Here is a 20870-nt window from a genome sequence, read left to right as displayed (position 1 = left end):
AACTCTGGGCCTGGGCGCTGTCCCTCAGCTCTTCAGCTCAAGGCAAGCACTCTACCACTTGAGCCACAGCGCCACTTCCGGCTTTTTTCATTTTGCTTATGTGGTGCTGAGGAATCGAACCCAGGGCCTCAGGCATGCAAGGCAAGCGCTCTACCACTGAGCCACCTTCCCAGCCCTCACCTGGATTTTTCTGCTCAAGGTTGGCACTCTACCAACCCAAGACATGCCTCCACTTCCAGCAGTTTTTTTTTTTTTTTCTTTTTGCTGGTTAACTGGAGATAACCATCTCCTGACTCCCTACATATTCTGGACCTGACAAACCCTACAATGACACAAACTGATTCCTGAAAGTCAGTCATATCTTCATACACACACGCGCGCGCGCACACACACACACGTACATACACAATGTTTTGCTGGTCTCGGGCCTTGAACTCTGGGCCTGGGCGCTGTCCCTAAGCAACTTTTCCCCAAGGCTAGTGCTCTACCACTTGAGCCACCAGCACCACTGCTGGGATTTTTTTTTCTGTGATTAATTAGAGATAAGAGTCTCCAGGACTGTCCTGCCCGGGCTGGCTTCGAACCAGGACAAAAGAGCCCATCTTACTGCTGCTCACCCCACGAGCCCTGCAGCCTTCCAACTCTCACCCTGAGAAGACCCTCACTGCGGGTTCGGGGAGCAGGGAGAACTCGGGCAGAAAGCTGAGACGGGGTAGTGGGGCCATGTGTTTATTTCAGGGGTGTCTTTTTGGGAACCAGGCTGGCTGAGGTGCCACTTTGGAGGAAGCGTGCATGGTCCCCCACTCCTAGAACAAACATACAATAACTTGGAATCCAAAGATCGTCCATAAATACAAGGAACTTGGCAAAGGGAAAACAAACGAACGTGCAGGCTCCTATGTTAGTGTAGTGTCCAACGTCCCACGTTTTAGCGCCTTCTTTAGTGTTTCTACTAGGAGAACATCTGCTCTGATGTCTGGGTCACCTTTGGATCCGACGTGGCAGCACGCGGCTGCCTTCCCAGCGATCCTCTGGGACTGGTAAATACATCCACACAAACAAGATGGGCTCTTTTTATGAGTGTAGGTGTGTGTTGGTACAGAGGCTTGAACTCAGGTCCTCATGCTCTTGGTTGGCTTTTTTTTTTTTTGCCAGTTAATTAGACATAAGAGTTTTACAGACTTTCTGACCCACTTCAAATTGTGATCCTCAGATCTCAGCCTCCTGAGCAGCTAGGGTGACAGGCAAGAGCTACTGATGCTCAGTACAAGATGGTATTTAAAAATGTTTCTTTTTTCCTTCTGTAGTCCTTCACATGTCACAGTTCTGACGGGTGAATGTGGCTCCCACAGCCAACCACAGCAAGGCACGAGCAGCAAGTCAGAACAAACATATTGCACCTGCTCACCGTCTTCCTGAGATTCCTCCTGCTCGACACCTCCTGATCCTGGCTTTCCATCCGAGACACTCTCTTGCTCATCAATGCTTGGGGTGTATACCACAAAGGCTCCTGACACCCCAAATGTAGGTACACTGAGCTATTATTCCACAGTATCTTTTACTGTTGACCAAATTCAAAGTTGGGTCTTGGTTTGACCTTTCTGATGATGGGAATGAGACAAGGATTGCTTGTATGGAAGTTTCCTCTTCCTTACAGCCATCTTTTTTCTCCTTGGGTGGTTATGAAAGTTTTCCAGTAAACCCCAAATCGAAGACATGGAATGTTCTAGAAGGGAGAGCCTGGGATAGGATTCTTGCCAAACACATGCTTCTGGAAAAGAAGCTCAGGGTCTGTGGGTCACAAGCTGGATTAAACCTGGCCTCGCAGTAGTCAGGGTAGCAATTAACCCACAAATAAACATTTTTAAAATTTTCTCCAAAGGAAATCTTCAAGTATCACAAACTCCCTGATACGGCCTCGTGTAAACATTTGCGGAGGAGGAAGCTAGATCAGTTCAGGACACAGCAGCATGTGAAATATCTAAAAGGCCAACAACATCAAACAGAAGGTTTTAGGTTTAAACCATGAAAGCCACGACAGCTCCCCAGGGGGACTCAGGAGGCGGGTGTCTCTGCAGACCCACAAACACACACGTCTTGTATGATGCTGGTGTGGGAATCAACAGCCACACGGGCATCTTCCAGTGACCCCCGAAGCCATGCCGGGAAGCCCTCTCCTTTCCAGTGCTGTAGCTGCTATCAGCAAAGACAAACAAAATATATTTCTTTTTGGTGCCAATCCTGGGACTTGAACTTGAACTCAAGGCCCGGGCGCTGTCCCCACGCCTTTTCTCTCAAGGCTAGCGCTCTACTACCTGGATGACCGCTCCACTTTTGGCTTTTTGGTGGCATCAACTGGACATAAGAAAGAGCTTCCCTGCCCCGGGCTGGCTTTGAACCCGTGACTCTCAGATCCTCACGACCCTGAGTAGCTAGCACTACAGGCGTGAGCCACCGGTGCCAGGCAGGTTAACAACAGATGCAGTCTTGGAGGCTGCAGCCCGATGTGCTTCGTGTGCTGTGAGGCGTTCGGGTCTTTCTGTCTTGTTCCCTGGACTTGTGCTTGGAAGGGACTGATTTACATGTTCTGCCCTGGGTCTGTTTTAGGTCCTGGGCCACCCGACTCTTGGGGGATGGCCACTCAGGTGCAGATAGCTTCCCCTGGCTGAGGCTTCGTCCGCTGTGTTGGCTTCCAGGTGGCCCAAGCGAGGTCTATCTGTCAAAACAGCCCGCGGGGAACAGGTGGCCCGCGCCGGAGCAGCTGGCTCCGTAGGCAGCCGCCAGGCAGTGTCTGGGTTCAGCAGCGACGACGGTCATGTGCATGCTGAGGGACGGGGGCACGGTGCACAGGTCCAGGGGCTGGAGGGCGGGGTAGGAGGTGTGCCCGGAGGAGGCCACGCCCCCCAGGGGGTGGGATTGCAGCGAGTCCCAGTAGGCCAGGTACAGGTCATGCCCAGGGCTGTGGATCTCGGCCAGCGTGGCCGGGGTGGGCTGGCTGAGGTCAACATAAGCGGGGGGCTGGAAGAGCACTTGGGTGGGGGCCCGGGGCGTGCAGGGCACCACGGCCAACGCCTGGCTCTTGGCAGCAACGGCATCCTTGAGAATGTTGTCGTATGTTCTGAAACGAAGACTCAGGTAAGACTCAGGTTTTCAGTCTCTCAGACCAGAGACTCGTACGCCATTACCCAGGGTGGGGTGGTCGGCCTGTCATCCTCACGTTATAGCTTGGGGCTGCCTCCAGCAGAGAACTCTAGGAACCCCCAAGACTAGGCTAAGCTGTCCCCACAGTCCCTGTACCATTTCAGTGGTTAACATCCCAGAGAATAATGTGAGGCTCGGCTTGGACCCAGTACCTAGCACAGCTAAGTATTCTGGTTATGTGAATGAGCCCAGAGCAGACTCTAAATTCTAGACCTTCAGGGCCTGCTCTACCCCAGCCATGTGACTCCTTAGCTTTCAGACACCCAGCAAGCTGACCACTGGGGCCTATGTGTTCCCACATAAAAAAAGAGGGGTACAGGCCAGGCATCGGTGGCTCACACGTGTAATTCTAGCTACTCAGGAGGCTGAGATCTGGGGATCATGGTTCACAGCCAGCCTGGGCAGGAAACTCCATGAGACTCTTATCTCCAATAAACTACCCCTAAAAAGCTGGAAGTGGTGCTGTGGTTCAAGTGGTAGAGCGCTAGCCTTGAGCAAAAGAAGCTCAGGGACAGTGCCCAGACCCAGAATTCAAGTCCCAGGACTGTTCAAAATTAAAAAAAGAGGGGTGCAATGGGTTTTCCTAATGTAAAAACAAGTCTTGTGGTGTGTGAGTGTGTGTGTGCGCGTGCGTGTGCTGGTCCTGGGGTTCGAACTCAGGGTTTGGGCACTACTTCTATCAGGAAATGTCCCGAGTCTGTCCTCAAGGGCAAGCGGATGGATAGCGTCCCTGAAGCAGGAAGCTGTGGGGTCGGACACTCACAGCAGCAGGAGTTCGATACACGTGGCCAGGTGTTCCAGAGAGTACTTTGAGATCCTCTGCAGGTCTCTGGTCCAGTAGGGAGAGAGCTGCAGGCAGATCCGGGAAGCCCCGACGCAGGCGGCAGCCACCAGGGACGGCTGGAATTTGTAGAACACATGATCTGGAAGAGAATTAGGAGTGTGAGCTAAGTCTCCGGGGGCAGAGCCTCCTGCCTGCCGGAGAGCAGGTGCACCAGTGAAGGGCGCAAAGCCTGCTGGGTTCAAAGCCTGCCCCTCTGTGAACAGAATGGGAGATGAGGAACTGTGATGTTCATCAAGAGGGCCTCAACGCTTGGGTTCTCAGTGTGGGGTTTCTGGTACCAGCCTGGAAGGTGGGCTTGAAAAAAGGTCACCTGGGGGTAGGCACCGGTGGCTCACGCCAGTCATCCTAGCTACTCAGGAGGCTGAGATCTGAGGATCACAGTTTGAGGCCAAACCCAGATAGGAAAACTTGTGAGATTCTTTATCTCCACTCAACTACCCAAAAAGCTAAGTGGTAGAGCACTAACCCTGCACAAAAGAAATTCCCAAACAGTGCTCAGGTCCTGAATTCAAGCCCCAGGATTGTAAAACATCTGCCCTGTTTTGGGGTCTGCCTAAAGCTGATCCACTGAGAGCCTGGTCTGTAGCAGGCACTGGGGGGTGGGCCCTAAATGCAGGTCTGAGTGTGATATCCATAACAAAAGCAGATATTTTACCTAGGTATGTGGAGAAATCCTTTCCTTTCTTTTTGTTAGTCGTGGGGCTTGAACTCAGGGCCTGGGCGCTGTCCCTAAGCTCTTTTACTCAAGGCTAGCGCTCTACCACTTGAGCCACAGCAGCACCACTTCCGGCTTTCTGGTGGTTAATTGAGATAGGAGTCTTACCGACTTTTCTGCCCTGGCTACCTCTGAACTATGATCCTCAGATTTTAGCCTCCTGAGTAGCTAGGATTGCAGGTGTGAGCCACTGGACCCAACTTAGAGAAGTCTCTTTGGTTTTGGTGGTACTGAGGTTTGAACTCGGGGCCCTTTGCTTGCTAGAGGGGTGCCCTATCACATGAGCTTCACCCACTGTTCTTTTTTTACTTTCTTTCTTTCTCAGGTAGGGTCACATGTGTTTTACTCAAGATGGGCTTCTGGCTGGAATTCTACCCATAATCCAGGTGTACATCACCTGGCTTACTGATTGAGATGAGGTCTCACTTTTTGCCCAGGTTGGCTTTGAACCTCCATTCTTAAATTGCTCACGCACTGTAATTATTCCAACTTTCTACCTTTTTTTTTTTTTTGGGTCCGGTCGTGGGGCCTGAACTCTGGGCCTGGGTACTGTCCCTCAGCTCTTCAGCTCAAGGCTCAAAGCTCAAGCCACAGTGCCACTTCTGGCTTTTTTCTTTTTGCTTATGTGGTGCTGAGGAATCGAACCCAGGGCCTCATGCATACAAGGCAAGCGCGCTACCACAGAGCCACCTTCCCAGCCCCTCCAGCCTAATTTTTGTCTTTTAAAATATTAATGAAGCCGGGTGCTGGTGGCTCATGCCTGTCATCCTAGCTATTCAGGAGGCTGAGATCTGAGGATTGAAGTTCAAAGCCAGCCTGGGCAGGAAAGTCCGTGAGCCTCTTATTTCCAAGAAACCACTCAGAAAACCGGACATGGTGCTGTGGCTCAAGTGGTAGAGCACTCGCCTTGAGCTGAAGAGCTGAGGGACAGCGCCCAGGCCCAGAGTTCAAGCCCCACAATCACACACACACAAAAGAATGAGCTTAGCTTGGAGTCTAGAGACTCACAGGCTCCACAACACTGCAGGTTCCCCTCTGAGAAACAGCCAGCGGGGCTGGAGCTCTGCAGAGGAGCGACTTCTTTTATTTCGTTTGCGTGGTACGGTGAACGGGGTGCATCTTGGTGAAGCAGGCGTGGCATGGTTTGCAGACCCCGCCCCCCCTGCCCGGGGCTGCGCCCACCTTGCAGGGTGACCTCTAGGAAGTAGTGCGCATACTCTCGGAGACACTCTTTGGTCTTGCGGACGCAGGGGGAGGGCCAGGCGTGGCAGTGCTGGTCTTTGTGGCTCACCGAGGCGGCCAGGTAGTAGTCCAGGAAGTGGGCGGGCGTGGGCAGGCTCAGGTCCCAGCTGAACGCGTCCAGGAGCAGCAGCTCGGCGCTCAGCAGCTCCTTCTTGGTGAGGCAGAAGTTCTGGCTGCTCAGGAGCCGCGTGCTGTTTATCTGCTCCAGCTTGGGCACGCGGTCTTCCCGGTCCTCAAACTTACCTGTGGGAGCAGAAGGCAAGAAGTTACTAGAAGATCTACTCACTCCCAGGATGCCCAGAAGACAAACAAGCAGCAGACGGGATGGATCGCCCAGGGATAATAGACATAGACATCCAACATGTCAACCTTGAACTTGAATTCTGTACGCCCCCCCCCCGCTCCACCCCCAACTGTCATTTCTGCTGTGTGACCCTGGCCGGGCCATACCACCTCTCTGTGGGTCACATCCATGAATTCAGTTCTGTAACAAGCAAAGGCACCAGAGAGAGATGTCAGCAAGAGCAAGCCGGGCTCTGGAGGGGGACAAATGGGGTTCCCCACTTCCTCTCCAAGACAACCTCCAGGCTGGAGTCAGAATGACCCTGCCAACCCCACCCGGCCCTCCAGATGTGAAAGAACCCTCCATTTTCCTCACTGTCCTCAGGATGGAGGCTTATGTTCCTGGGGCGGGGGGGGGGCGGGGAGGAGGGGGCGTCCTGATTACAGGTGTCTTGAAAGAGGGCAGGGAAGGGAAAAAAGCCCCGAAGGACACAGCCCCCAGTTCACCTCCAGCTCACTGCAGCTCGCTTCTCCTAGGGACAGTCTGAAAACGCAGGCCTCCAGCTATCCCATCCTGGTCCTCCGTGGGGGGGGGGGGGTCAAGGCACAGAGGGGCCCCTCCAGCCTCAGCGCTTCTCATTCTGGGGTCACCTCTGCACGCCTGTGCTCCCCACCAATGGCCGCCAGCGCTGCCCCCCCCCGATTGGGACACCTCCCGCCTCATTCTTTTTTTTTTTGGCCAGTTCTGGGGTGTGAACTCAGGGCCTGGGCACTGTCCCTGAGCTTCTTTTGTTCAAGGTTAGCACTGTACCACTTGAACCTTCTGGCTTTTTCTGTGCATGTGGTGCTGAGGAATCGAACCCAGGGCCTCATGCATGCTAGGCCAGCACTCTACCCCTGAGCCACCTTCCCAGCCCAGGTATTTTTTTTTTCTTTCTGGGGCAACACGAGGCCAGGCACGCTGCCGGTGGCTGCGATCTGTAAGGATGCAGTAGTGCATCCGTGTGACCCGCCTCCTTTCCCCTCCCCTCCTCACTTCTTTCCCACCTCTCAGAGCTCTGCCCAAGGCCTGAAGGTCACCCTTCAGTATGGGGGGGGGTCACGGCTCCTTGGGCTCAAAGCCACATGCTGCAGAGGTCTCCAGGGACTCTCCTCTGTGACAATTCCCGTGCATGGCACGTGTCACCGCTAGAAGGGCCTCCTCCCTGACTGTGAGTGGCGGCGGCCTTTGTCCCCAGCCCTGCTGCCACCAGACACCAGGAGATGGCTGCTCCCTCCTCATGGACAGATGGCACAGGTGACAGATGTCAACAGATGCCCGGTCTCCTGCGGGTCCCCAGGGGGAGGTCAGGGACACAGTATGACTGTGCACGTCAGACCACAGCCACTGGCTCTCCCTACCTTCCTCTATGTATTCTGGAGTTTGAAAAACAAACAAAAAACTGGGGCTGGGAAGGTGGCTCAGTGGTAGAGCGCTAGCCTTGAGCTGAAGAGCTGAGGGACAGCACCCAGGCCCAGAGTTCAGGCCCCATGACTGGACCCAAAAAAAAAAAAGAAAGAAAAATCACAAGTGGAGCTGTGGCTCCAAGTGACAGACCACTAGCCTTGAGTGAAAAAAGCTCAGGGACAGCGCCCAGGGCCTGAGTTCAAGTCTCATGATTGCCCTAAAAACAAAAAACAAATAAACAAAGCTGCTGGCTCCAGCTAAACACGGCCTGATTCACAGATGAGTGGATGAATGTGCGTGGTGTGTGTGTGTGTGTGTGTGTGTGCGTGTGTGTGTGTGGTGTGTGTGGTGTGTGTGTGAGTGCGTGTGTGTGTGTGTGTGTGTGTGTGTGTGTGTGGTGTGGTGGCAGAATGGACGGACGCCAGCACGTCTGCCCGGCTGAATCAGTTCTGGAGCAGCTGAGAGGCGAGGCTCCGCTTCAGGAGGAGGAAGTCCTGGAAATGCCTCACTGCGGACGGAGGTGGCGTCCGGCCAGCTGGGTCACAGGCTGCCGCAGCGGTCCGTCCCTTCTCCCCGCGAGGACTGAGAGACATTCACACGGCGGCCACGGCCCATTGCCGGCTTCCCCTGTGCTCTACTTCCCGAGGGACGCAAATCTCTGCTGGGATTGTCTGGACTCTTGGCCAGCGTGGGAGAGGGCCTGGGTGGGTGTGGAGCAGGGGCGCTGCTGTCTGAGCTCTTCTTCCTACCCCAAAGTGGCTGGACCCGGTCTGCAGGACTGCACAGCAAGACCGGTCCAGCAAACCCTCTGGTTGCAGGGTCAGAAGGCTGGATGCAGGGTCCTGAATCCTGTGTGCTAAGCCCTGCTGGGAGCCTGGAGAATGAGTTCCAGGCTGGGAAGGTGCATGTCATGCAGTTCTGGCTCAGATGGCAAAGGACCCGGGGTGTCTCAGCACCTTCTCTATTTGCTGACCTGGGTCTTCTGGTGACCAGCCGAAGGGCAAAGACCGCCTGCCAGCCGGTGGACCCCCCAGAGCCCCCACCCCGCCCCATGATGCTCCACAGCTGGGGGACTTCCTTCCTGTGCCTCAGTTTCCTTCTCTGTGAATTGGGGGAAAATACTACCACTCTCTCTTGTTTTGAGAATGAGTAAATAGGTGGAAAAACCAAAAAACGGAAGTACCGCTGGACACACCACCAGTCCACGAATAAAACCCCTCCCATTTCATCACTGAGGCTACAGCTTAATCTCCACTTCAAATTCTGATTACAGGGCCGGCCTCCTACCAAGATCCTCCTCCCAACAGCCTTCTGCAGACCTGGGATCACAGGACACCACAACGCTTGGCTAGCTGGATGAGATGAGGTCTTACTTCCCCACCTCCCCCCCCAGGCTGGCCTCAAACTTCTGCCTTCCAAACCTCTGTCTCTAGTGTAGCTAGGATTACACGTATGTGCCAGCAGGCTCAGCATTTTTTTTTTTTTACATCTTCTAATTTTCTCTGCTCTTACAGAGGAAAAAAAAATACCTTAAACTCCTGGAAGTGGTGGCGTAGTTCAGGTGGTAAAGCACAAGCCTTGAGACAGAAAGCCAAGTGTCAGGCCCTGAGTTCAAGTCCCAGTTACAGAACACAGACACACAGACACAGATACACAGACACACAGACACACAGACACACAGACACATACACACACACAGATGCACACACACACACACACACACACACCCTTAAATTCCTCAGCAGACAAGGCACTTTTGATTGGAATCTAGAAGACAAAGCTGGCAGAAAAACTGTCAGAAGAAGGTTCTGGAATGTGGGTGACTATGTGGGTACAGTCAGTCCTGCTTGTACAAGTGCCACATGTCAGGACGCATCAGAGTTTCCTAGAGGCGTCTCAGGAAACCTCGCCACGTTGGTGACAAAGCAGAGACTCTCTGTCTAGACAGGAAATGCTTTAATTAAAACGAAGACAGTGGACAGGAGGGGTTCAAGACAAACTCAAAAAAGCTATGCAGCAGGGAGCTGGTGGTTCACGCCCAGACTCCTAGCTCCTACTCAGGAGGCTGAGATCTGAAGAGGATCGGGTTCGAAGCCAGCCCCCAATTAGCCACAAAAAGGAAAGCTGGAAGTGGCTCAGTGGCTCAAGTGGTAGAGCGCTTGCTTTCAGCTGGAGGTCAGGGACAGCGCCCAGGCCCAGAGTTCAAGCCCCACGATTGACAACAACTACAACAAAATCCCTGTCACTGAGAAGCTAAAGATGTTAAGCTTAGTATAGGCCCGAGCCGTGCTGGGCAGGCAGCAGCAGGTGGCACCCTGGCTGGCACTGGGGAGCAGAGAAAGAGGGGCCTCCACTTACTTGCTAGCAGGAGGCAGCCCACGGCCAGGGTGTACAGCTGCTTGGAGGTGGTGACGTTGTAGCGGTCCAGGAAGTGGTCCAGCAGGTAGACGGCCAGGTGCCGGGCTGCAGGGCAGAGCTGGCAGTGGCTGCTCAGCAGGGTCACGATGTCCACGAAGAAGCGGCGGCTCTTCAGGAGCGGGGAGTGGGCGCGGAAGGCGGGCAGCTTCAGTTCCTGCAGAGCAGGTGGACAGGGGCATCAGAACACGGGCCTAGTTCAGAAACTACAGACGCTTCCCTCCCCAAGCACGAGCTCCTGAAGAATTCTGCATCTAGCCGGGCGTTGGTGGCTCACACCTGTCATCCTAGCTACTTGGGAGGCTGAGAACTGAGGATCACAGTTCAAAGCTAGCCCGGGCAGGAAAGTTCATGAGCATGCATGAGGCCCTGGGTTTGATGCCACAGTACCACACACACACACACAAAATAAATAGAATTCTTAAAAGAATAAAAACAATAACTGAAAAAAAAAAAAGCTCAGGGACAGCATCTGGGCCCTGAGTTCAAGCCCCAGAACCAGCACGCACGCACACACACACACACACACACACACACACAATCTTGTACCTACAGGTAACAAAGGCCATGAGGCTGGGGTCCAGCATGCATGCAGTCTGTCCACTACAAGTCAGCCCTGGTCAGCTGTCTGCTCGGTTTTATTGTGCCAGTCCTGGGGCTTGAACCCAGGGCCTGGGTGCGGTCCCTTAGTTTTTTCACTCAAGGCTAGCACTCTGCCATTTCCGAGCTGGAATTCCACTTTTGGCTTTTGTGGTTAATTAGCAGTTAAGAGTCTCACAGGCTTTCCTGTCCGGGCTGGCTTTGAACCATGATCCTTCGATCTTAAGCCTCCTGCGTAGCTAGGATGACAGACAGGTTTGGCTAAGGTAGAAGAAGCAAGCTTTCTATTGTAAGCATTGGGGACAGCTGGAGCCGAACAGAACAGCTGCAGAGCGGGGCAGGTATCTATCAACCTGAGCTCTGTAGAACCCCAACACGACAAAGGCTCGACCATGCTGGCCTTAGCTTCTCCCTGCATCCAGAGAGACAGTAACTTTCCTGCATTACACCCACTGCACCTGCCTCTCCAGTCTAGTTTTTGAGGCCAGGTGATTATTTCTGTGTGTGTGTGTGTGTGTCTCTTTCTGTCCTGGGGCTTGAACTCAGTGCCTGGACACTGTCCCCAAACTTCTTTTGCTCAAGGCTAGCAGTCTACCACTTAAGCCACAACGCCCCCTCGGCTTTTTCTGCGTATGTGGTACTGAGGAATGGAACTCAGTGATTCGCGCATGCTCTGCAAGCACTTCACCACTCAGCCACCTTCCCAGCCCTCAGGTGATTAGTTCTCTAACCCAATTAGCGAGCAAGGCCTTAAGGGCCAGGCTGGTGGACAAGCCCTGCCTTCCCCACGGCAGCACGCCTGCATTCCTCCATGTGCTCCTGACCTTGGATTCCAGCAAGGAGAGCTGCAGGCCCTAGCGCTCAGCTCTCCCAGCTCACCACGGCCGCCACAGCTAGGAAGGGAGAGAGGCAGGAAACAGCCGGTCAGGGTGACCTTGCCCTCCACCGCCCGCGTAGGCCTGGCAGGAGGGAGGGATGGCCAGTCACACAGGCTTCCCGGGCCCTCCATTCGTAGAGACCCTCATCTGAGCCGGGGAGTGAGGCGCGGAGCTGTCAGTCACAGCTGCATCGGGCGCCAGGCAGAGAGACAGATGTACAGGGCACCCGACCACAAGTTCAAGGATCAAGAAATCACCCACCTTACCCCAAACCCCTGCTTCTTCGGCTAGCGTAGCAGTTTGCTACTGTCAGTACCAGGATTTGAACTGAGGGCTTCAGGCTTGTTTTTTTGGCTGGCAGGCTCTACCACTTGAGCCACGCTGCCAGACTCTCCTCAAGCACCTGGGATTTTGTGTGTGTGTCCATTCATTCATTCTTCAGCCGCCCCTTCCCTCCTCTCCATCAGCCTATCAGCCTCCTAAGGGCAGGGCTGCAGAGACAGGATGCAGGTGCTGGTGAACTTGTCCAGTCACGTGACCCCCCCCCCCAACAACTCCTGGCATAAAACAGGTGTTTAGTCAGTCATCACTTAGATCTCCACACCAGCAGGAAGCTGCCCACAAGAGGCAGGCACAGGAGGCTGAGATCTGACGATTATAGTTCGAAGCTAGCCCAGGCAGGAAAAGCCCCGGTGATTCTTTTTTTTGGGTCCGGTCATGGGGCCTGAACTCTGGGCCTGGGTGCTATCCCTCAGCTCTTCAGCTCAAGGCTAGCACTCTAGCACTTGAGCCACAGCGCCACTTCCGGCTTTTTTCTTTTTGCTTATGTGGTGCTGAGGAATGGAACCCAGGGCCTCATGCATGCAAGGCAAGCGCTCTACCACTGAGCCACCTTCCCAGCCCCAAGCCCGTGAGATTCTTATCTCCAATTAATCACCAAAAAAGCTGGAAGTGGTACTGTGGCTCAAGTGGTAGAGCGCCAGCCTTGAGCAGAAAAGCTCAGGGGCAGCACCCAGGTGTCCCCAGGTCCTGTGTTCAAGCCCCTGGACTGGCACAAAAACAAACAGGGCTGGGAATATGGCTTTGTGGTAGAGTGCTTGCCTAGCATGCATGAAGCCCTGGATTTGATTCCTTAGTACCACAGACACAGAAAAAGCCAGAAGTGGTGCTGTGGCTCACATGGTAGAGTGCTAGCCTTGAGCAAAAGCAGCTCAGGAACAGTGCCCAAGCCCTGAGTTTGGGTCCTAGGACTGGCAAAAACAACATCCACAAACAAACAAAACTAAAGAAGAATTCAAAGTATGCAAATCACAGTAAAATCAGTCCTTCCCAATGTGGGTTCCACGGCAGTCTGGTCTTTTGGAGAAAGGGGTTCTCTGGGCCATCGTTTGGGAAACATCTCGTACCACATATTGTTCCTTGGTAAAAAGAAATCATGAGTCTATGTGGAGGTCTGCAACATTGCTCAGCAGAACCCACAGCTTTGGGACATTCAGGGTTAAATTTACCGATCCACAGAACCACGCCACCTCTTTTTTTGGGCTGGAGGGGAGGGGTAGTATTCTCCCAGAAAGCTTGCTCTAGCATAGTGCTTTAGGGTACTTGCTGCTGGGTAAGCTCTGGTGTAGCTGCAAGGAGAAATTGGTAACCATCATTGGTGTGGTGCCTAATAATTTGCTGACTCTGAACAGGGAGATGTGCTGAAAAGCTGCTGAGATTAACTAGGGTATACCCTGGAGGATCACCCTGGGGTGAGCAGGCCGCGCTCAGGGCCTCAGGAGCCTAGGAGAGGCCTGAAAGAGGAGTTAGAAACCCCCACAGGGAAGTCGTGGGGAGCCCAGAGCTGGGTGCCCTTCCTGAAGAGTCCCAGAAATTGGGCCCATGTATATCCCCATCTAATCCATAATATCTGTGTGTGTGTGTGTGTGTGTGTGTGTGTGTGTGCAGGTACTGGCATTTGAACTCAGGACTTCATGCTTTCATTTAGTTTTCTTGCTGACTGCTGGCACTCTACCACTTGAGCCAGGCTTCTGGTCCAACATTTAGCTGGTTAACTGGAGATGGAAGTCTCACAGACTTTTCTGCTGACTTTGAACTTTGGCCCTCGGGTCTTAGCCTCCTGAGTAGCTGGGATTACAACAGGTGCAAGCCACCAGCGCCCACTATGTACATGTTTTATATGCTATAATTTTAGCAGGTCCCAGTCCTCTAGAAACACCTGCATCCTCCGGGGAGGCCTGGGGGGGCTACTGGGTAGACTGAGGCACACGTCACCCTAAGGCAAAGAAGGCGGGGCCTTTTTCTTCCCTGAGAATCAGTTTCCTCTACCTCCCCTCCCCCCAGGGACTTCTGCTATATGTGGGATTCATAATGACAGATAATTTCATCTGCGACGCAGAGATCTACGTATAGCTCCTATATCCAGCCTGAACCACGGCGATCTGAAATACTGGATCACTGGCCAAGTTTACTTGTTTTGATCAAGGCAAGATGTGAAGACACACCCTGGTAACCGCGGGTGAGTGACCAACAGGAAATGGGAACTTGCAAATCTCCGGGGAGACCAAGAAAGCGCAGGGGGAAGGGCCCTCCAGAGGGCCCAGAAGCCCACCTCCTTCCTCTGGGCAATTGCTCCAGAGTCCAAAGAGGCTTCCCGCACAAGCTCAGCCCCGCCCAGAAGGCCATGGCCTGCACCTCCTCCTGCTTCCTTCCCCCAGTGACAGACTATCACTGGGCCTCTGAACTCCTGAACATGACAGCTGAGCCTACCCCACGCACCCACTCATGTCCCCCCGCTGGCCAGTCCCATCTGACAGCTGCCACCCACCCCTCCAGCACCCCAAGTTCTTCACTTCAGTCTTCTTCCCCCCAGTGACCACACTCAAACACAGGGAAGACAAGGTCTGGAAAGTTCTAGACAAGCCTAATGAAGTTGGAGGTGGGTGATTTTGCCAGGAAGGACCATGGATGGACTAACCGGCCCCCTCGCGGAGGGGCTGCAGAAGGGACAAAGCCCTGTGAACCCCTGATTTCCCAGCATTCCCAGCTCCAAGAGCTCCTTTTCCTGTTGGAATCACTGTCCCCCCCCAGCCCCAAGTTGACAATGTTTTGTTATAGCAGCCCAAAGAATCTCATACACCCACCACCACCCCCAGTTCCCGACAAGCCCATCAGAATTCCTTGTTGTTGTTGTTGTTGGTTATGGGGCTTGAACTCTGAGCCTGGGCGCTGTCCCTCAGCTCTTCAGCTCAAGGTGAGCGCTCTACCACTTGAGCCACAGCGCCACTTCCGGTCTTCTGGTGGTTCATTGGAGATTAAAAGTCTCCTGGACGTTCCTGCCAGGGCTGGCTTTGAACTGCCATCCTCAGATCTCAGCTAGGATGACAGGCGTGACCACCAGCGCCTGGAAGAGCTCGGCCTCTTCCTGCCTTCTGCAAGTTTGAGTCTGAGGGATGCCTGGCGGCCAGTTCCAAGAAGATTAAAGAACGATTCTGTTCAGAATATGGTGCCCCCCACAAAGCTTCATGCCCCAGCAGCTGTTAAAAATGGGCTGCAGGCCGGGTGCTTGTGGCTCAAGCCTGTAATCCTAGCTACTCAGGAGGCTGAGAGCTCCAGGATCAAGGTTCAAAGACAGCCCAGGCAGGAAAGTCTGTGAGACTCTGATCTCCAATGAACACAGCCTCCCCTCCATCTAGTGGGCAGAGTGTCCTTCAAGAATGCTCAACACCAGCTCTTTCCTTCTGGGGTTCTCCAAGAACAATGCTCACAGTGAAAAACGCTGATGGCTATAGCTACAAAGTTGCTTCCTACCACACTGAAATCTCCCACGAGCTAAAGCGCTGCTCTTCCGGCCCCTGTGGATACCATCGCCCGGAATGGTTACAAGGAGCCAGAAAACCAGGGTCCCTATCCAGTGGGCAATCTTCCCGAAGCCCCAGGCACACTCTCAGAATAAGTTGTGGACTTCCAGGGAGCTTGGACGTCCCAAAGCCAGCTTTCCTGGCCCTCTTCCTATCCCCCTTACCCATAGTCAAGTGAGCCTGGTGTGCAACACACGGTCACGTGACCCCCACCTGCTCCCGAGCCCTGGTCTATGACTTCATCCTCTACCAAACATTCGCCCGCAGGGTTCCAAGGCTCGCGTGGGGCAGTGATAATAACACCGCTTAGTGGCCCGCTGACCATCAGTTCCAACTCCAGGGGCCTGGCTGCCACTAGCTGTAAAGTGGAGAGAAGTAAGAACCACCCCCCATCCCCCCAAAGCAGGTGTCTGAGGGCTTAGCTCATAGAAAGGCACTCAGCAAACGTGCACACGTAAGGCAGTGTCATTACTGTTTTTGTTTTGTTTTATATTCTCTTTGCCAGTTCCGGGGCTTGAACTCAGGGCCTGGGCACTGTCCTTGAGCTTCTTTTGCTCAAGGCTAGCACTCTACCACTTGAGCCACAGGCCTACTTCTGGCTTTTTCTGTGTATGTGGTACTGAGGAATGGAACCTAGGGCTTCATGCATGCTAGACAAGCACTCTGCCACTGAGCCATATTCCCAGCCAATTGTGTGCTTTTTTTTTTTTTGTCTAGGCTGGCCTCAAACTGTCAACCTCTAGCTTTCAGCTTCCTGACTAGCCAGGATTACCAGTGTGAGGCACTGGTGTCCAGTGCTAAGTAGGCTTATATGAGTGTCCCAAGAGAGTTTGCCTCATGGCTTGTGGCAGAGCTGCTCAGGTCAGGCTTCTTAATGACTAGATGGTTATAAAAGTTGGAATCCTGCCAGGCATTGGTAGCTCACAGTTGTCATCCTAGCTTCTCAAGAGGCTATGATCTGAGGATTATGGTTCAAAGCTAACCTAGGCAGGAAAGTCTGTGAGACTCTTATCTCCAATTAACTACCCAAAAGCCAGACGTGGAGCTGTGGTTCAAAGTGGCAGAGTGCTAGCCTTGAGCAGAAAGGTTCAAGGACAGTGTCTAGGCCCCGAGTTCAAGCCCCAAGACCCACACCAAAACCAAAGCAAAACCAAGACTCAAAACATAAAACTGGGACTCGGGCTGGGAAGGTGGCTCAGTGGTAGAGTGCTTGCCTTGCATGCATGAGGCTCTGGGTTTGATTCCCCAGCACCACATAAGCAAAAAGAAAAAAAGCTGGAAGTGGCGCTGTGGCTCAAGTGGTAGAGCGCTAGCCTTGAGCTGAAGAGCTGAGAGACAGTGCCCAGGCCCAGAGTTCAAGTCCCAGGACCGGACCCAAAAGTAAATAAATAAATAAAATAAAATAAAACTGGAACTCTCCTTCTGCAAAAGACATCCACCTGGGAAAATGTCCTGAGAGGTCGAACAAAAATCCTCCTAGATCAACACAGGTTATTTGTGTGAGGAAAAAGGCAGAAGAGTGAAATCTGTGGAAATAGCTTTCACACAAGCATCTAGGAAAACATCCACAGGGTCAGTGTGTGTCTGAGCGGAAATACACAAGTCCAACTGTGGTACAGGCAGGGGTGTGTGTGCGTGTGGTGTTAGTGTGTGCGTGTGGTGTGTGTGTGTGCACACATGAAGCCACAGGCCCCTCCCGCCAGGTGTCACCCCAAGCAAGGGACCGGGTCCAGAGTCTCCACTAGAGCCATCCTGCACAAATCTGGATGGAAAAGCTGGGCGCTGGTGGCTCACGCCTGTCATCCGAGCTACTCAGGAGGCTGAGATCTGAGGATCACGGTTCAAAGCCAGCCCAGGCAGCAAAGTCTCTGAGACTCATCTCCAACGAAGCACCAGAAAACCAGAAATGGTGCTGTGGCTCAAAGGGGTACAGTGCTAGCCTTGAACAAAAGAACTCAGGGACAGGATCCAGGCCCTGAGTTCAAGTCCTAGGACCGGCATGAAAAAAAAAATCTGAAGTGGAGTTGTGGTTAAGTAGCAGAGCACCAAACTTGAGTGAAAAAAAATAAATGAGAGCTTGAGATCTCGAGTTCAAGCCCTCGTACCAGCCCAATAAATAAATTAGTGAATCAATGAAATTCGGGTGAACTGGTGGTGTGGGGGAGGGGTACTCCCAAAACCCCTAGAGCAGTCTAAAACCCGTGTGTGGAGGGCTGGGATGTAGCTCAGTGGCAAAGCACTTGCCTAGCAAGTGCAACGTCCTGGGTTCGATCCCCAGTACCAAAAAAAAAAAAAAAAAAACAAAAAAATACAGTTAAAAAAAAAAAACCCGTGTGTGGTGGTGGTGGGAAAGGGAGATAAACATTATTTCTGCTTATGAACATCACGATTGCAGTGCAGATTACATGGGGTGGGGGAAGCATAAATAGAAAAAGGCATGGAAGCAAGTCCTTTTTTTCTTTTCCTGAGGCTTGAATTTCAGGGCTTGGGTGCTGTTCCTGAGCTGCTTCTGCTTAAAGCTAGCGCGGGACCACTTGAACCACGGCTCCCCTTCCAGCTTTTGGGTGTGGTTCATTGGAGATAAAGAGTCTCACAGACTTTCCCACCCCAGCTGGCTTTGAACCGCAACCCTCAGCCTCCTGAGTAGCAAGGATGATGGGCGTGAGCCACCAGCTCCTGGCCAGTCTAGTTTTACATCTGGTTTGGAGATGAAATTCAGGCAGAAGGTGGAGTCTCCCCACAGAGGCTGGGGAGGGGCGTTACAGGTTTCTGTTATCTGTGCTCAGCCTCTGAGATCCTGGCTCTGGACTTTGTTCTAGATTGGTAGGCCTGCCCTTTCTTTTCCAGGTAGAAACTGGTTTTTCCAAACAGCCACGCAGCAGCGTTACCACAGAGGAGGACACAGAGGAGGAATGGCTCCTGGTCTTTTGCCTAGCCCAGCACCCCACACTGTGGAAGCCCTGGCTCAGCCAGAGGTGACCCCCCAAAAGATACCAGCGGGGGAGGGGGAATCCCAAGATCACTCACTTGGGGAGGGATTATCTAGGGGAGCATGGGTGACCCCCGCCCACAGGCAACCAAGGCCACGAATGGAGTGCCAGGCTGCACCCAGGGTCTGGGTTCAGGCAGAGTTCAGAGCCTGGTGGACTGGGGGTGGTGATGGTGGTAAGGTGGCCCCTAGGCAAGACATATCCAGCATGTGGCACCCCAAATGTGTTAGATCACAGTCACACGACTTCATATTCCCTTCACACTTCAGCTGAATGCAAACCACAGGGAAGGGCTCTGGGTGTTCACCTGGGCACTCCAGGTGCCACAGACAGGCTGGGTTGGCAGGGAACGCATCGTGCGTGTGCGTGTGCATGTGTGTGTGTGTGTGTGTGTGAAGGGGATGCACCAGGCTGCCTCTGAGCTTCTGATCCTCTGGTGTCCATCTCCAAAGTGCTGGCATGTACCACCAGGACACGGATTTCTTCAGATGCTGAGAATGCGCTACTCCAGAAAGAGCAAGGGAACATGGGAAAAGCTAAGCCAGGTCAAGGACTGCAGGAAGTCGAGAAGATAAAAAGCACTGTGCTGGTGAAAGACAGAGACTTCTGTAGGAGACAAAACTCCTAAGTAACTGGAGACGCTACAGTTCCCACAGATGCAAGAACAGAGTCTGCATAGGGACCCCACTGTCCCCCGAGGAAGACACCCCTTTTCTTTTTTTTTTTTTTGTCAGTCATGGGTCTTGAACTCTGGTCCTGGGCATTGTCATTCAGCTCTTCAGCTCAAGGCTAGCGCTCTACCACTTGAGCCACAGGGCTGTGCCACTTCTGGTTTTCTGGTGGTCTATTGGAGATAAGGGTCTCACAGACTTTCTTGCCCAGGTTGGCTTTGAACCATGATCCTCAGATCTCAGCCTCCTGAGTAGCTAGGGTTACAGGCGTGGGCCACTGATGCCTGGCAACACCCCCTTTTCTATACACTTGGAACCTCAGAATGTGACCTTACTTAGGAACAGTACTTACATTACAACCAAGTCACGTTAGAAGGGGATGTCCTCTTAAGAAGAAAAATCCAGAAACACAAACCGAAGAATAAAGCAGATGGTGAGACAGCCAGGCTGCGCACCAGGGAATGCCGGACTAACCCAATCACCAAATGTTTAAGACAAAGACAGCTGAGTGTAGAGGTTCATACCTGTAATCACGGACATTTGGGAGAGTGAAGTAGCAGGACCAGGAATTCGAGGCCAGCCTGGGCTAACACAGTGAGATCCTGCCGCAAACACCAAGACAAAAGGCAAAGCAAAGGGGGGGGGGTGGTTCCCAAGATCTTCCTCAGAAGCCTTCAGAATGTGTCTCTACCCACCACACTGAGGTTGAATTTTTTTTTAACTTCCAGAGTTGAGGATAGATCTGCTGCTGTGCACCCCCAAGAAACCCACTCCCTCTCTACTGTACCCCAGTTCCCCACACCACCCTTCCCAGATCGATCCAACAACAGGCTGGAGGGCTACAGAAGGCTGGGGGGCACCTGGGCTTTTCCCACGTTCCCCAAGGCCCAGAAGCACTCCCCCTCCACACTCACACACACACACACACCAACTGCCCTCCCTTCCCATCTTCTTCTGCCGCGGGCGGGAGGTGGACTGTTTTCAGCTCTGCAGTGCTTTTGACTCCACGGGTGTTGCGTCCCCTCCTGCCCTGGCAGTACACACTACATACACTGCCGACTGTCTGTCCCTGCAGGACCCCACGCCAAGGGCCCCTTCACAGCTACGACGCCTTTAATTTCAGGGTCCCCCTCCTTCCCGCACCCCTATTCTACCACCGAGCTGGAGCCTCTCAGTTAATGAGGCAAATCTAAGCGCTCAGAGGATCCAATCCCCAGAGATGCGCACCCTGCCTTGGGGTGCCATTTAAAACTGCCCGGGGGGAGGGGGAGAGGGATGGAGGAGGAGGGAGGGGGTGAACGCTTTTTGGGGGGACGCTGCAGCCCCGGGTCCTCCCACTCAGAAAGCCCGGCTTCCTCAAGCTCCCCCAAGCTTCTCCCCCTTCCCCGCACCCCCTCCCCGCGGGGGCACCCCGATTCCGAGCCCCGCCCCCCCCCGGGTCCGGCCTCGCCCGTCGGAGGGTCCGGCCCGGCCCGGCCCGGGGACTGACCTTGTCCCGCAGCGCGCAGTGCACGTCCGGGGCCACGCGCCCCTCGCCCCACGGCTCGTCCATCATCATCGTCGCCGTCGCCGATCCGGGGATCCCGCCCCCCCCGCTCTGCACCCCCCCTACGGGGCGGCGGGCCGACCGGAACTGGACCCGGTATCTCCGGGGTGTGTGTGTGTGTGTGTCTCTCTCGATCTCGACAAAAGTTTGAAACCAAAGTAGCTCACGCACCCCCCCCC

General features: G+C 53.7%; 1 protein-coding gene across 1 annotated transcript; it reads right to left on the bottom strand.

Annotated features, from left to right (window-relative positions):
- Nucleotides 1–2299: 2299 nt before the first annotated feature.
- On the bottom strand, nt 2300–20724 carry Ccnjl (cyclin J-like). The gene is made up of 5 exons (XM_013028643.1): nt 20635–20724; nt 10090–10303; nt 5943–6245; nt 3965–4124; nt 2300–3118 (listed from the first exon to the last, which is right to left on the bottom strand). The coding sequence occupies exons 1-5, from the start codon at nt 20701–20703 to the stop codon at nt 2713–2715; spliced, it is 1152 nt and encodes a 383-aa protein (XP_012884097.1). The 5' UTR covers nt 20704–20724; the 3' UTR covers nt 2300–2712.
- Nucleotides 20725–20870: the final 146 nt, after the last annotated feature.

The sequence above is a fragment of the Dipodomys ordii genome, unplaced genomic scaffold (assembly GCF_000151885.1).
Source record: "Dipodomys ordii isolate 6190 unplaced genomic scaffold, Dord_2.0 Scaffold112, whole genome shotgun sequence".
Classification (NCBI taxonomy): Eukaryota; Metazoa; Chordata; class Mammalia; order Rodentia; family Heteromyidae; genus Dipodomys; species Dipodomys ordii.
Note: the sequence above shows the minus strand (reverse complement) of the source record. Positions and strands in the feature narration are given on the sequence as shown.